The sequence below is a fragment of the Rhineura floridana genome, chromosome 8, assembly GCF_030035675.1.
Source record: "Rhineura floridana isolate rRhiFlo1 chromosome 8, rRhiFlo1.hap2, whole genome shotgun sequence".
Classification (NCBI taxonomy): domain Eukaryota; kingdom Metazoa; phylum Chordata; class Lepidosauria; order Squamata; family Rhineuridae; genus Rhineura; species Rhineura floridana.
In genome coordinates, this window is record NC_084487.1 from 127,164,202 (window position 1) to 127,180,886 (window position 16,685).

The 16,685-nt window shown below is 40.5% G+C and overlaps 2 protein-coding genes across 19 annotated transcripts in view; one reads left to right on the plus strand and one right to left on the minus strand.

Annotated features, from left to right (window-relative positions):
* FAM118A (family with sequence similarity 118 member A) overlaps positions 1-11,011 on the plus strand; it is a 43,584-nt gene extending 32,573 nt beyond the window's left edge. For 4 of the 6 annotated variants that reach the window (XM_061582436.1, XM_061582431.1, XM_061582434.1 and 1 more), the window contains exons 7-9: positions 3,510-3,542; positions 6,560-6,643; positions 8,637-9,130. In XM_061582436.1, coding sequence (XP_061438420.1) covers positions 3,510-3,542; positions 6,560-6,643; positions 8,637-8,668 — 149 coding nt within the window. In that variant the 3' untranslated portion in view covers positions 8,669-9,130. Of the gene's footprint in view, positions 1-3,509; positions 3,543-6,559; positions 6,644-8,636; positions 9,132-9,175 lie in introns of those variants that run through there. The other 2 variants (XM_061582432.1, XM_061582433.1) reach the window with 2 other exon arrangements.
* Positions 10,353-16,685, minus strand: part of SMC1B (structural maintenance of chromosomes 1B) — a 123,883-nt gene continuing 117,550 nt past the window's right edge. For 5 of the 13 annotated variants that reach the window (XM_061582415.1, XM_061582418.1, XM_061582420.1 and 2 more), the window contains exons 25-26: positions 13,752-13,862; positions 10,354-11,820 (exon numbers count right to left, since the gene is read on the minus strand). In XM_061582415.1, the coding sequence (XP_061438399.1) occupies positions 11,710-11,820; positions 13,752-13,862 (222 nt within the window). In that variant the 3' untranslated portion in view covers positions 10,354-11,709. Of the gene's footprint in view, positions 11,821-13,721; positions 13,863-16,685 lie in introns of those variants that run through there. The other 8 variants (XM_061582429.1, XM_061582414.1, XM_061582423.1 and 5 more) reach the window with 7 other exon arrangements.

The window sequence follows — 16,685 nt, forward strand, 5'->3', positions numbered from 1 at the left end:
TTTCCTGGAGTTGATGTCAACAGACCCCTGACAATACAAAAAAGCTCCACTGGACGGCTACTTGAGGATGTGATGGAGGCAGAGAAGTGGGCCCTCTTCACTGCCCTCACCGCCACGCAGTAGGCAAGGTTATGATGCTTTACTTGTGCCAGATCAATCTCATGGCATGTCTTTTGCCTCTTGCACTCTAGCCATCGTCCAGCCTGTTTCATTGCTCTTAGTACACTGGTTTACCAATGTGCAAACCGGGCTCCACAATGCCAGCGCGGGCACTCAGGGGAAACCATGTCAAGAGCCCAATGTGCCTTGCTGTTCCACAGCGTGACAAAGGCTTCAACAGGGTCACCTGCTCTATCTACTGAGAACTCCCCAGGGCATTCAGGAATCCAGTGGATTCCATTAGGCTGTGGGGGTGGACCATTTTAATCTGTCCACCATGCCTGCAGGGAAGGATTGGAGCCGTAAGTCTAAACTTCACCAGGAAGTGGACCATGACAATGGGGTGACATCCACCCCCCCATCTCCAGACCATCACTTGCTCCATCTGGAGCAAAACGCAAGTTGAGGGTGTGCCCTGCCCTATGCATCAGGTCGGTGATAACTTGAGACAGCCCCATGGTCGTCATGGAAGCCATGAAATCCTGAGCTGCAACACTAGAGGCAGCCTCAGCATGCACATTGAAATCACCCAGGACTATTGTTCTGGGCTCTTCCAATACCACAGCTGAGTTGGCCTCCGCCAGCTCAGTCAGAGAAGCTGCTGGGCAGCAGGGTGGACAGTGCACCACCAGCAACCCTAGTTTACTGTCTCCTTGGCCTGACACCAGGTGTAGGCCCTCACAGCCAACTCCAAGAGAGAGTGGTTTCCTGGCAGCGAGAGGAAAGTTTTGTAGACTCCAGCAACTCCTCTCCCTGTTCCTGCAGCCTATCCTGGTGTTGCACCAAGTATCCAGGTGGGCAAAGCTGGGTCAGATCTTCCCAGCTCACCCACCCAGGTCTCAGTAATGCACACCAAATTGGCACCTTCACCCACAATTAAATCATGGATAGGTGTGGTCTTATTGTGTACCGATCTGGTGTTAAACAACAACACACATAGGCCAGTGGGCACAGCAGATGATCAACGAGGAACCCATCCATGAGAGGAGGGGGAGCCAGGAACAAGGTGTAGATAGCACTGATGTACTGATTGCAACAATATTAGCTCTGTGTTGCTTCTTCTTTTGTCTATGCCATTGTCATCATCTAAGGCCTGTTTGCAATCCTGAGATTGCTGCAGATAGTAGCATCCGCATGTCAGTCTCAGAACTACTCTGAGGTAGCTTTTTAAATTGCTGCCCTGGGTTCCTTCTGGGAGAAAGAGCGGGATGAAAATGTACTAAATACAATCAAAGCAATACCAGCCAGATTTTATTCTGAATCTGAACATTAGCAGCTGCTACTCCCAAACCTTTATTTACAGCTGGGTAGGAGGACATCCTCCAAGAATTTACAAGCTACCAGAGTTTAGCCAACATGAATCACTGCACACACATATTATTTAATTTAGATGTCTTCAGTAGCAGTTGGCAGAGTGGGGAGGGCTAACACCACTCACCTGGTTTCTCAAGGGGGAGGTCGCTGCTGGTAACAGAGAAGGAGACAGTCATAGCAGCAGATTGGGTGTGCTTGCACCAACCTCCCCTCCCTCTCTCGGCTCCTGGCAGCAATCTCTGTGTTGGAAGCCAAATGATCAACACCACACCACCCTGCAGACCGCTGCCAGATGACATCTCATTATTCTGCCTTTATATTATGTCAAGGCTAGTCAATAAACTGGTGCAGTTGGCAAAACAACCCAGGGCAAACAAATACAATGTTAAACAGAATGTAAGATTAACACAGGAAAACAACATAAATGCATCTAAAAAGAAACAGAAAATCGCAATCTATTTATTACTATTTGTCACGTAGAGAGTGCTATGCGTAACTAATAAATTGATTTAGCAAAGATGTTAAAATGCCACAGGTTTACAAACTATCTACAGGCAAACCCAAATTATGCTTGGGAGCAGGGTCCAGTTTGTGTCTTAGCTAGCAGAAACTGTTAGCAGAGCATTGTGATGCGTCCTTCCCTGGCTCTCCCTGTCAGGTTCCTACCTGCGCGTGGCTACTGCCTGTCACTAGGCACCACCAGGGACTCCACCAGTCCGGACCGCACTCTCTTATGGTTTACCTATCCACTCTAGCACAGATCTCAACAGATCCCCCTGCTAGGCAACCACCAGTCACGTCCTAATACTAGTATTCCCAAAGACTCTGAATACTGGTATTGTTATTCTCTTCACCGCTGCCACCATTTGTTACAGTTCCCCTTCAGCCTTGGTCATTACCTTACCCTCCCTTCTGGTCTGTGAAACCCCAGCCAAGGATCAGGCCTTTGGTAAACCAAATTAAGTATTTATTAAAGATAACAAAGCTAACAAGATTAACAAGATTTCTTCTTAAGGCACATAAGCATATGGTTTTACTCAATACTAATCCGAACTCCACCTCCCTCCTTCTTCACGCTCTCCTGGCAAACAACTCTCTCAAACCCCACCAAGCAATCCACTCTTTCTCTTCTCCGCCCCCCAGATTCCACTCTCACTCTTCCTTTTATACATTCAGCTATTTTAAACACTGAGCCAATCATCACGCATTCTACTGCCCATTCACTCCCCCTCTTTCACTCCACTTACCATGTATCTTCTAAAACAACACTACTTACCATATATACATTAATATAGGAACATCACAAGCGTGTCTTTAAACACTTCAGTCAAGGTTAATACAAAGATTCCAGCTATTTTAACTTGTGTTTGAATATGGAACTGACACCATTCCTTCAGTCAAGTTTCTATTACCTCTCTGATTAAACTCTTAGGACATGTATAGATAAACTCTCTAATTATGTGGAACTTGTCTAAAGAATTCTGTGTAATTCACAAGCTTGCATACCAGTACACCGAGGTCATTAAAAACCTTGCATATTTTTTATACGGATTGGGTGAGCGTCAAACAATGAGATAAATCAAAACAATTTGGTTGCATGATTACCCAAACTGATATATGCTCTCCCTTAGCTTATGCTGTTGTGATTAGCAAGTTTCAAGTGGGAGTTCTAAACGGATGAGTTCAAATATTTGAAGTGGTTTTAATTTCAAACGTATGTGAAATATGACCCAGTAGTTCTAGGAAAGAGTTGCATTATCTTATCCCAAGCGTATCTTGAATAAACTTTTGTGTATTCGTGATTTTTTTTAAAAAAAATCCTAGCTACTCTGTCATGGGAAATATTGCTATTATACCACAATAGTGTGTAAGGAGTAACATGAATATACTCATAGATAAGGAGTCTCTGCATTTAGCAATATCCCCACAATCTTATTAATAACTTTGAAAAGCTGTATTTATAGGTTTTTTGTTTTTTAAATGAAGCAAAATCCTATCCAGTCTCGTTCAAGACTTAGTTTTGATTCTTTCTCCAGATGCAGATCGGGTGGACAGTACAACACTTTTGGGTTAAGTATAGTTTTTATTATATTTTTTATTTCCATGTGTGTCTTATAATATTGAATCGAGGTGGGGTCTTGGGAAGAATCGGAGAGCATGATTTTACAGTCATGAGTCATTCCCTAGTTTGAATGTAAACGTATTTTGTATAGCATTTAAAAAAAAAAAAAAAAAACCCACCTCCTTCTCTAGTAGATCTGAAACCTTGCATTTCCTCCAAAACATGTGTCAGTGAAGTAAGCCTTTAATTTAGGAGCGTTCTATGCAGATGTTTTTCAGTGATTTTGTTTCAGCATTTTAGTGCATAAGCAGCACTGGAAAACTATCTCAAAAAAGTTGCGCCTATCAGCAGAACCCTATAGTAATACTATTGAAGGACAATTCATATGTTTATTTTGAGATTATAAAATCCATAGCCACAATTTAACACAGAAATGTTATTTTACCTGTCTGTGGACTTGCTTTGTCTTGACTGTTTGGATTCTGAGGTACCATGGCCACTGCCACCCCACCCCCACCCTCTCCCCTCCTTCTCAGATAACCTGTGCTATCAATTGGAAGGAAAAATTTACTTAGGAAGCTGCATTATACCTCTGGGCACAGGTAGCTGCTCCTGTTCCACATGCATTACTTCCAAAGAAAAAAATGGTCCACATCTGCATACCTTTCAGGATTAAGTAAAGGGTATGGAAGGGTTGTTAACTTCCAGTTCAGGGACCTAATCCCTGATTTTGGTGACAGCAGCAAAGAAAAAGAAATAGACAAACTGCTGGAATGGGGACACTAGTTCTATGCCTCTGTCTGTGTCTGCATGAGTGCCGAGTGGCCAAAGCTACTGGTAGTGTGGCCTCTGAAAGGTTGGCAGCGCTCCTGCCAAAAAAGGCTAACTACACCTTGTGCATGGCAAGCAATAGCCACAGGATTACTATATGAATCCTAATAGATCCTTGGTGTCCAACACAATTGCCACTTGCTGCATGTGGCAAAATGGCTATTGACTTGTGGTGAATTGGTGCTTCACTTCTACCATCTTTTTTTTTAAAAAAAAATATTTTATATATGTACCAGTTCAAAAGAGTGTCCATCCTCTGCCCTTAACAATCAAATTCATCCTTTTCTGACTTTGGAAAGTACAGAATTGTTTTTGAATTCATGAAAAATCCATTTCGCTTTGAGATCTACAATTCTCACAACTATCTTAATAGCTTGTGAGGCTTCTTTCTTTGGAGAGAAGCCTTTTCGAGACAGATGTGGTTTTACTTCAAAGCACTCAACATTTGAAAGATGATTTAATTGTTACGATATATGCTCATTTTAAATCAAAATGAGTTTGTGGTTCAAAATACAGTTATTCCAAAGGTCTTTTCCAGTTATAGTTCAATGCGGGTCTGAATCAATTTTTTCTGCAGTAAAAATGGTGAAATCAAAATTAGACTTTCAAAAAGCGTTTGACAAGGTACCTCACCAAAGACTTCTGAGGAAGCTTAGCAGTCATGGAATAAGAGGAGAGGTCCTCTTGTGGATAAGGAATTGGTTAAGAAGCAGAAAGCAGAGAGTAGGAATAAACGGACAGTTCTCCCAGTGGAGGGCTGTAGAAAGTGGAGTCCCTCAAGGATCGGTATTGGGACCTGTACTTTTCAACTTGTTCATTAATGACCTAGAATTAGGAGTGAGCAGTGAAGTGGCCAAGTTTGCTGACGACACTAAATTGTTCAGGGTTGTTAAAACAAAAAGGGATTGCGAAGAGCTCCAAAAAGATCTCTCCAAACTGAGTGAATGGGCGGAAAAATGGCAAATGCAATTCAATATAAACAAGTGTAAAATTATGCATATTGGAGCAAAAAATCTTAATTTCACATATACGCTCATGGGGTCTGAACTGGCGGTGACCGACCAGGAGAGAGACCTCGGGGTTGTAGTGGACAGCACGATGAAAATGTCGACCCAGTGTGCGGCAGCTGTGAAAAAGGCAAATTCCATGCTAGCGATAATTAGGAAAGGTATTGAAAATAAAACAGCCAATATCATAATGCCGTTGTATAAATCTATGGTGCGGCCGCATTTGGAATACTGTGTACAGTTCTGGTCGCCTCATCTCAAAAAGGATATTATAGAGTTGGAAAAGGTTCAGAAGAGGGCAACCAGAATGATCAAGGGGATGGAGCGACTCCCTTACGAGGAAAGGTTGCAGCATTTGGGGCTTTTTAGTTTAGAGAAAAGGCGGGTCAGAGGAGACATGATAGAAGTGTATAAAATTATGCATGGCATTGAGAAAGTGGACAGAGAAAAGTTCTTCTCCCTCTCTCATAATACTAGAACTCGTGGACATTCAAAGAAGCTGAATGTTGGAAGATTCAGGACAGACAAAAGGAAGTACTTCTTTACTCAGCGCATAGTTAAACTATGGAATTTGCTCCCACAAGATGCAGTAATGGCCACCAGCTTGGATGGCTTTAAAAGAAGATTAGACAGATTCATGGAGGACAGGGCTATCAATGGCTACTAGCCATGATGGCTGTGCTCTGCCACCCTAGTCAGAGGCAGCATGCTTCTGAAAACCAGTTGCCGGAAGCCTCAGGAGGGGAGAGTGTTCTTGCACTCGGGTCCTGCTTGCGGGCTTCCCCCAGACACCTGGTTGGCCACTGTGAGAACAGGATGCTGGACTAGATGGGCCACTGGCCTGATCTTATGTTCTTAAAATGTAGGTCACAGATACTGGACAAAAAATTGGAGGTGGAGTTGTGATGTGTTCTGATTTTATGCCTTGTTTCCCTGCACTACTTAATAAAAAGGTATCAGATTTCTCACTAATTCTATTAATAAACAATTCAAAGCATTGCATATTTTTCTACTCTCAAAACAGTTAATTTTTTTTTGGTCATGTATTTTGTTAATACATTTGCCACAATTCTGGCAAACATGTTGGACACTGCTGTAATAGATAAACCTAAGGACTTTAAAAAAAATATTGGCTCCAACTAGATCTATTACATGTGTACAATTTTTTTTAATACTGTTATCACAGGAACATCTTGTGTTGACTGTGCAAAGAGAAAGCTAGGGGAAAGCAACAATGAGCAACCCAAGAGACCAAGGCTACCAGATAATGGTAATTCTAACCTGCTATTTGACAATTTTAATTTTCTAGAATAAATTACGACAATTAAACGTGTCACCAGGAGGGCATGTTATTTTCAAGATACCTAGAGTCATTACACACCATGAAAATGATGCACTATGCCTTAGTTATCATTGGGTACTGATTTGCGTTAAATAGAAAATTGTTTGTTATTATTAGACACTAAAATGATCATCTGAGAGTAAAACAGTGTGACTTCAATTGCCAAAATGGTTAGAGAAAGTAAAAAAAAAAAATGCATAGATTGCATAAACATTATCCTGCCTGGACCAACAGTTTACTCTTGCTTTGTCCTATGATAGAGATAGATAGAGGTGGGAAATCTTATTGTTGCTAAATAAAGAATAGGACGGCAGGAATCTGGCAGTAGCGATGGAGGCCTAGATCCAACAGGGAAAACTCAAAAGCAAATAGCAGGGGCTTGAGCCACACAAGGTCAAAAACGACAATGAGATCTTAAAAATGGAGGAATAGAAAAGGTTCAATTGGTAATAGCGTGCATGTTCCAAAGGTAGTAGTAGGAGCAGATTTCCTGAGTTCTACAGTGATCCAAAGGTGTAGATCACGGTTGCATACCAGAGTTCTTGGATTGGTTAAGCAAGTCCACAATTCAGTGGTTGCACACTGGAATTCATCCAGTATGTTGTTAGTGATGGGGGGGGGAGAGAGGGAACTGAAGTTAGGCAAGCCTTTGTATGTTGTCTTTGAGTCTGCAGTGTGGTACTCAAGAACACGTCTTGAGCTCCTTAGAACTCCCTCTCCAATGGCAGATAGTAAAATGATCAAAAGGAGCATAGCTTTACAGCCTCTGACTAATCTGAAGTAAAACAGCAAGTATGGAAAGGAAGCAAGGAAATGTGGGAGAGGCAGGGTGGAGAGCCAGTTGGGGCTATGGCAATCTGTCCTGAATGGTTCCATGGAGCGGCTGGAACAAGCTAAACAACATGGTCCCTTATGGACAGACACTTAAAGACTATGTTTCCCAAGGGGCTACCCAAGATACAAGGTGAGACAGTCAAAACCTTGGCTGAAGAAAAGGGTTTCCGTCAGTTTTAGACAGTTGTCTTAAGCAGACACAACAGACCTAGTTCTTCAAGCATCATCAGCATCAAATGGCTGGCTTCTGCAGCAAACCAAGATTGCAATCCTAGGTCACTGATAAAGGCTTGTGTTGTTCTTTGGAGATGCCTGGAGTTGTGGCCAACAAAAGAAACCTTGCTAAGTTGCCCCTAAGGGGCTATGAGGCAAGCCACCCTTCTTCATGCCCTTCATAATGACACCATAATGAAATATAAAAGGTAAGCTACCACATGCTATGGCACTCTCAGCTTCATGTAGTATTAGATATTGTCTTGACTGCTCAAAATCAGGTAAACTGACATTGCCATACCAATTCTATCTATTATATTTATTTACATTTGTGAGAAAGAACAAGATATAAATTTTAATAGGAATGATGATGATAATGTTAGGCTTCCAAAATAGGAAGAAATTGTAATGCATATTCAAGCTATTTCAAAACACCCAAACTTTGCTGTAATTGTGGTAAGGAGATGCTTCCATACCACTTTTAAGCAGAGGTTCCAGATGCCCTTAATGATCTTTGAATAAGGTGTGTGAAGGAAAGTGTCTGTTAGCAAAGCTGATTCCATGATTTTTTGTCTGCAGTAGGGGTAAGGAACCTATGACCCTCCAGATGTTGCTGGACTACAATTCCCATAATTCCTGATAATTGGCCAGGCTGTTTGAGGCTGAAAGGAGCTGGAGTCCAATACTGTTTGGAGGGCTATAGGTTAGTCACACCTCATCTATAGCATGCAAGACAAGGACTAAGGTTGCTTTACACAGGCAAATCTAGTTTGTTTTCCCCACACGATCATGTTCTCAGGTTAATTACTGCATAGTGAAACATTTACCAAGATAGCAGCAGCCATTTCTCTAAGTATAGCTATACTTTTTCTAGGTTGCAGAATCATGGATCTCCAATGTAAATAGTTCGTTTCCTAATCTAAAGGAGGCCTTGTGTGCTCCCATACAATCAGAGCTCGTGTTTGAAGACATCAGCAGCAATGGGACATGGCTATCATGCTGGAAACATTTTTCTCTGCATATAAAAGGCTAAATAAATTTTTGAATTAGTATACATCTCATTACATTATGCTTGAATATAGCCAGGGCCCTTGGTCAGAGTTTTGCAGAATCCTCCATGTAGGAACAGACTATAAACCCTGCTCCTTATCTGTGAGCAACCTATGCCTCCTTATTGCCTGCCACACTGCCAGAGTCTGCAAAAATATCTACCTGAAATTCTATAAACAGTTTTCTTTCTGTCCAAACTTGCACTATTTACTTTAAGGAAAATAGCTGCTTTTATAATTAGATGCAGAATTTTCTGACAACAGTGTATTATAGCATCTACAATTTGTCTTGATCTGATCATGAACACACATTAAAGACAGTATTATTTCTCTAATCTAAAAAAATACTGTTTTAAAAAAACAGGTACTGTTGAAGACGTTGCCCCTCTGTGAATACAAGAATATCATTTGAAAAACAGCCATCTGCCATGAGTGTGCCATCCGCTTATATCATGAACAAGGATTCCACTAGTGGACAGCATTGTTGTTTAAAACTTCATATGCATTATGTAATAAGAACTGGTTAGAAACAGATCCTTTAACACTCCTGTAAACTTATATTCAGGATCTCTACATTTCAAGGGTATAACCAGTTTGCAACTACCTCAAGGATAAAATACTGCAAAAAGGGATATATAGCTGTTGACATAGCATTCTGATCTGTGAAACAGCATTTTGTTTTACCTTATTTGAATCTGACAGGCAGAGCAATCCAGATGGTAGAAAGCTGGCGGGGTGTGTGTGTGTCTGTGGAAAGCTCTCTGCAGCATCCATTTCCCACTCAGGACCCATTGGCTTGGCTGAGCTCCAGCTTCATTAGGACCTGCATGCACAAGCAGGAAGGAAGAAGCTGGCTCCCACTAATCGGCCTCTCCATAGATGGGCATTACAATTTTTTTTTACTGCACCAGCCTTTTGGCAAGCAGTTTCCAGACAGATTGGGAGCCAGAGAAGGGCTCCAAACATGAGGAGGATCTCACGTAAGCCTGCTCCGTGGCTCAGCTCCTGGAATGCCCTGTTTTCAGGGCCCCTGCTGGCTCTTCGTCCACCGGGCTGGCTGCCCTGGCAGCCCCTCGGCAGTGCTGCAGCTCAGCTGTGGCAGACGGCTGCTGCCAGTGGTGGCTGGTGGCGCTGGGAACTTGCCAGCACAGCCGGGGGCCACAGCATCCAACTCCCCCCAACCTGGCGGAAAGGTCAGTTGGATTGTGCCCTAATCTTGTTTTCATTCAGCATGAGTTATATAGACTGGGTTGGATCCAAAGGTGAGTATTAGGAAACATCTTCCTCTTACAAGGACTGTTTGCATTAGAGCACTGCATGAGACAAGTGGAACTACATCCAAAGACCACCTGTGCATATAAGCAGAAGCATGAGAACTGCTACAGATCCTACCGGTCCACAGCACTTTGTGAACTCTTGTGCATGCATTTGTGGAACAGCACTAGTGGTTATTTTCTTCCACTCCTACCCATTGGAAATGTAATAAGATTTTATACATTTTGTAAGTTTTTTAAAAAAAGAAACTTGAAGGCACTTAATTTTTATGCATTTTAATAAAAACATTAGAAACCCAGGAGAAAAGATTGTAACAATTAGCTTAAAAGCACTAGAGGACCAAAGCTAACAAAACGTCCCAAAATAAATACTTTAAATACATCTTAGAAGGAAAAAGGTGCTAAGATACTGTCAAAGAGCCGTGTTAGGTGTAAAGCATACTTAACAAACAGCAGATTAGCTAGGAAAACTATTTCTTGAATATACTGTTCGAGCCTGCAAGTCAAAGATTGCTCCTCTGTAGAGGGAGGGGTCACAGCACAAAGGAAACTACGTATCCAGGCAAAAGTTCTAATCTTGTCTAGAAAATTCTAGTTTTCTGTATCAAGGGAATGATTTTTCATTAGGCAGCCCTGTACCTTCAAAGTGATACTGTTAAAGAACAGTTTTACTGCCTTATCTGCTGGTTATATAAAATAGGTGCATTATTTATATCCATTCTTAGAGATGCATATATTATCCCTCAGGGGCAAGAGAGACAAATAGTGGATTTCAATATAAAATGTGATATCACTTTGCCAACTATGCTTAGAAGTAATTTTACAACCTACTTTAATTAGAAACTAGAACTGGATAAAGTTTAACAACTTTCAAATATAAATTATGCAAGCTAAACAAATTTAACAGTCACACTAAGAAATGAATTATTTTGTATAAGAAACTGTTACATGAATAATTTTCAATGAGTAGTGTCAATTGCACTAGTTGTCTTTATAGCCTTTTATTACTAAATGGCATTTGTCCCCAATCTTTGCCTGATTGCAGTTAACACTCAGCTGAAAAACACCAACATGACGGAACTTGTGCTACAATAACTCAGGCAAAAGCAGTTTACATGTAATTTTGTGTAACATTACTCCAGTGACAGTGTTTTCAACAGGAAAATAAGCTGCTGGAGGGGCAATCAAGCTTGGAGAAGTGGTTTATAGGGATGTTTAAATCTTCTCCTTACCTGCCCATTCTCCATGACTTTTCACATGTTTGTGCTTGCAAATACATATTTGGAACCTCTCAGGGTAGTAATAAAGTTTGGGCAAGGGGGAGAGAGAATGAAGTGGAGAAATGGTTAATAATACTTCCTCATCCCTTATTTATTTATTTGCCCTTCCAGAAGCAGCTTTTTTAAAAAAAACAGGGATATTTTAACAGTTCACTTCCAGTGATTTTAACAGTGATTTTAATAGTTCACTTCCAGGCAGAAAAAACATATTAATATAATGCGAAACAACCGGTTCTCACACTAAACACAGTTTTATACCAATTACTGATCAGTAATATTCAAACCTGTCACAACAGAGGTTAAACATATCTAAACAGCCCACAGCAATACATTCACTTTACATCTTATTTCAGCATAGAGCTCTTTCTGTATTTCTGTTGCCTTTCATTTTCATCAGAGTCTGGATATCGAGTAAGATCCAGGGTCAACACTTGACTGAACATAAAAGCATCTTGCTAAGAAGAGAAATTATTAAGAATTAGCATACCACACTGTGCCATAAATGATACAGGTGCAGGTATTTAGTTTTCTTTGCATTTCCCCCTCCCCTTTAAAATCACTAGGTATTTAGTTCTATATAACTATAGCCATATTCACTAACAGGCAAAAAAATCATGCGGTTTAAGGCACATGTTACCAAATTCTTCCAAGCTACACAGCAAGTGGATTGGACTGTGAAAGACCAACCCAAATTGTGTCTGCATTTTGGCAAATTTGTAGGGCAGTCCAATATCTCAAAGAGGAAGTCAGGTCTCCTGCTCCCCTGGTGCATTCACTGTAGCTGCCCAATTTCCCTGCTTTTTAAAAGTTTGATAGAAATATCTGTTGTCTATAGGTACATTCTGAAACTGCAAGGGTTTTTTTTTCCTATTAGTGAATTTCCCTGCTTTTTAATCCGGGAGGTAAGAAATGGGATCCTGTCCAAGTTTGCTGAGAATGGATTGATCATTTGCATACTTATTGAGTTCAATGGGATTTACTCCCCTGCAATCATGCTTAGGAAAGGTGAAACTGACCACAGGGGATGGGGAGGGGAGGAAGAGAGAGGGGGAAGGGGAAGAAAGGGATTGGAACGGAATGGGGAGGGGCAAAGGAAGGGAAGGGGCAAGAGGGAGGGGATAGGAGGGAGAAGGGAGGGTGGGTTTGATCATTTGCATACATTTTGAGCTCAATGGGTTTCATTTCTGTGCAATCATGTTTGAAAATGGAAATGGACTGCCTTCAAGTCGGCTGGACTTACGGCGACCCTATGAATAGGGTTTTCATGGTAAGTGGTATTCAGAGGTGGTTTTACCATTGCCTTCCTCTGACGCTGAGAGGCAGTGATTGGCCCAAGATCACCCAGTGAGCTTCATGGCTGTGTGGGGATTCGAACCCTGGACTCCCAGGTCCTAGTCCAACACTGACCTGGGGAAGGGGGAGGGGAGGAGATTGGGTGGGTAGGCACTGGGCAGAGGAGAAGCCCCTTTCCTTTCCAAAAGGAAACCAATGTGAACAGTATCATTGCTTTTCAGCGTTTCCTCCAACGTTTTATTCTACAGGAGGCACATGTAGCCTCCCACCCAAATTTCAAGCAAAGCTGTCCCTGGCCACATCCACACAAGGTCTTTATTTCACTTTGGACAGTCATGGCTTCTCTCAAAGAATCCTGGGAAGTGTAGTTAATGAAGGATGCTGAGAGTTGCTAGGAGACACCCTGTTCCCCTCACAGACCTTTAATCAGAGCAGCTGACTGTTAAACTACTCTGGTCACTGGAGCTCTCTCAGGGGAATAGGAAATCAAAGTCTGGTGTGGGTGTGGCCCCAATTAGCCTAGCCAAGCCAAGCAGCTGTGAGTCTTTTAGAACACTGACAGTTGGTCCTTACTGAGCATGCCCGACGTTATAATTGGGTTCAAGCCACAGTTTCTTAAATTAATTAAAAATCAGCCAGGCATTTTTTTTAACTTTTAAACTGCAGAAGATGAAGGTCAGAGTATGGGGCAAGGTCATTAACAGGATTACAGGTACTCTGTGAACATGGCAGATTTTTAATGGATTTCAACAGATTATGAGAACTCTGACGGAAAAAAGTCCAAAAGGGCTCTGGGTTTTTTCCCTCTCTTTTTAGACTTTGAACTCTGTATTCTCTCTGACTGTTTTGTGTATTGCCATGAAAATTGAGAGGGTTATTAAGCAAACATTTCTGAGTTCAGGACTATAAGTTATGTAAGGTTTTGTTTTGAAAAAGCATCAGAATTGCATGGGGAGTATTTTCAATTTAACATTGTGGAATGTGAAAAATCCACACTGGCCACTTATACAGCCACTTTCGTTTCTATTTTCTCTATGAAATACATAGAATAGGGAAAATAATAGCCCAGTATTGATTGTATGTGTATATATACCTGAGGACAGACTCCAACTAAAGCATCTGCTTTACAATAAAATTCTTCCTTTAGAGAAATAACTATAATCTGAAACTTTTCTTGGGATTGCTGTCTAATGAAGTTTGATACCTTTTTGAGAAGAAATTTTTTTGTTAGACTTATACAAAAATGCATAGATTAGACAAGAAACTGCTTTACAGAATGGGTAAATATACTGTTGGCAAAATATCTCAAATGTAAGACATTAATGCTATAAAAGACACTAATTTAGATAATTTATTTGGAATACAATTTCTACATAATATGTCTACACCAACTAAAGACACTTTTGTAAATATGAGACTATTTTTCTTTAAAAAAACAGTTCCCCACAATTATGGCTTGGAGTAGCTATAAGAGGAAGTTTGACAAATAGCACAGAAGCAATTATGGGAGAGTCCCCACTAAAGAATTTGTATTATATACTGATCTTAATTAAAACCAATGCTAATAGGGTTGATGTGGACCCCAGCAGCTGTTCGGAATATTTGAAAAAAACTTTTTTTTTTTAAAGCAAACTTGAACCATTTCATATGTCATATACTCTCAAACAATTATGGGGTCAGTTTTCCTGTAGCGTTTCAACTCCCCACCCTCTTTTAAATGTTATATATTTAAAAATTGCATTTAAACTACTAAGCTTTCAAGGGTCCAATTTTACCCTTTTGAAATGAATAGATGGGTGAAGCTGCCAACACATGTTAATTGGGGTTCATTCTATTCCCAGCAACCTCTCAAAATAGGGTAGGGGAAAACCTGAGCATTTTGTTTATAATAAATTCCATTATTGTATGGTTAAACTATTTCAAAAGCAATGGAGTAGATTTTTTCCTATACTGTTCCAAAAATTCTGTACAGTCCTGTGTGCACAAAAAACACATTACAAGGACTGGATCAGTCTCAATGGACTCCAGCAGTAAATTGTAGCCTAGGGGTTTAATTCTACTCCAAGCCATTTTATCTTGACATAGAAGTTAACACTCAGAACGCAATGGTTGCAACACTGATTTATTTTTGGAATTTTCTTTTAAACAATTATATTTGGCTACTGGAGTATTTTGGACCCTTTCCACTATTTACACTGAGCTCATTATTTCATCTAGACATTTTTGTTACTGTTTTTGTTTGTTCTCACTTCTGTTAACATTAGGGATGTGAAATGTTGTTGAGTTCCGTCCCAGTGTGTGTTCATTAAAAAAAGGTATTTCCCCCAGTTTGTTGCTCTTTGAATTCCACATAATGAATCACAAATTGATTCTTTTTTTTCATTAGCAGGTCTTAATGTAAATAATCCCCTCATGTTTCCCTTTCATATTGACTCTAGAGGCAGATGTGCATCATCCCCTCAGTGGCTCTATGAGGGGGACCAAGCCTGCCTGAATCTTAACCATATCTACTCAAGGGAAGTCCCACTGAATTCTGTGGGTCTTACTCCCAAGAAAGCCTTAGCACATATAGTCCTACTGTTCAACACAGTGAATAACTATTGTCTTATTAATTTATATAGTATGTGCACCCTTACAGCGCAGTCCTAGCCATGTCTACTCAGAGGTAAGGTCCATTGAAAAACCAGCTCTGTTTCACCCCACTCCTAGATCAGAACAACAGCAAGAACTATCAGCATTTTTAATGTTATCTGATAGTGTTTATTAATCATTGTTATTTCTACTACTACTTTTATTATTTAACTTTACTACCTCTACTTTTATTATTTACCTTTAACACCCTCAGGTTTACATAAATGTTAATGTCACAGAACTATTATTTTCCTTACTCATAAGAAAACCAATGCAATTCTGCATCCCCTTGCCCCATTAAACAGACACATTTGAGTTGACATGATGTATACCATTAGTTTAAAGTTAACTATACAGTGATTTCTTCTGCCAAAGAAGAGGTTACATGACATAAACTTTGGTTTAACACAAATTTTTAATTCAGCTGTGGAGCATGCAATCTGACTAGATTACTGATGTTGGTTAATTCTGCATGCAAGCTGCTTCTCTGCTGGTCACTTGCATGTATTCATAGGCAAAGAATCTCATCCCACACACAGACACACACAGACACACAGACACACACACACCAGTCCTGCAAGACTGATCTTGATCAGATAGAAAAAGAATACTTTCTTTTTACTCCTCTCCCCCTTTTTGTTTTTTGTTTAGAAAGCTTTTTTATGTTTAGAAAATAAAGAAAACAATAATTTGCAGCCCACATCACCTCAGCACGACAAGACTCAGAGAATATGCAAAAATTATTTTTCTTGTCTCAATCTGTCAGGAAAAAAAGACATCAGAGTCCAAAGAAGTCAACAAATAAATAATAGTTACATAAACTAGAATTGCAACCAACAAAGTACCTAGTAGATTTCAGATGCTTAAAAACAAAGTTTAAAGCAGGCATTCATAAGAGGGTAATCTGGTTCTGCACAAATGAGCAGAAAAGGGGAGAACCGGTGCCTGGGGCCATTTGATGTGGATTTCTCCCACATTTGTAGTTAACACTGTGGGGGTCCAACATACCCCAAATGTTTGTGTACTGGATATCTTTGAAAAGTGTAATCTTTATTTCCAGCTATGACTTTAAAGAGGTCCATTAGACTTCAATGCATTGTCAAAAAAATGGTGGAGAGGTATGGATGCTATATTGTACTGATGTTTACTTTTTCCAGACTTGCAAAATACTCATTAGGGGATTAGCAGGGTATCATAAATTGCTTATTTTATTACTCTATTAGCAGGACCAAATGGCAGTAATACAAACATCTTCCAGAACGTTTGTGCCCAGGGTTATTGAAAGTGATGGCACTGCATGTTCCTTCTGGAATCCTTGGCAGTTGAGACTGCATAGATTAGAAAGACACAAACTTTAATCCACATGCAGCCTTGGTGATCTTTTTGATCACTGTGG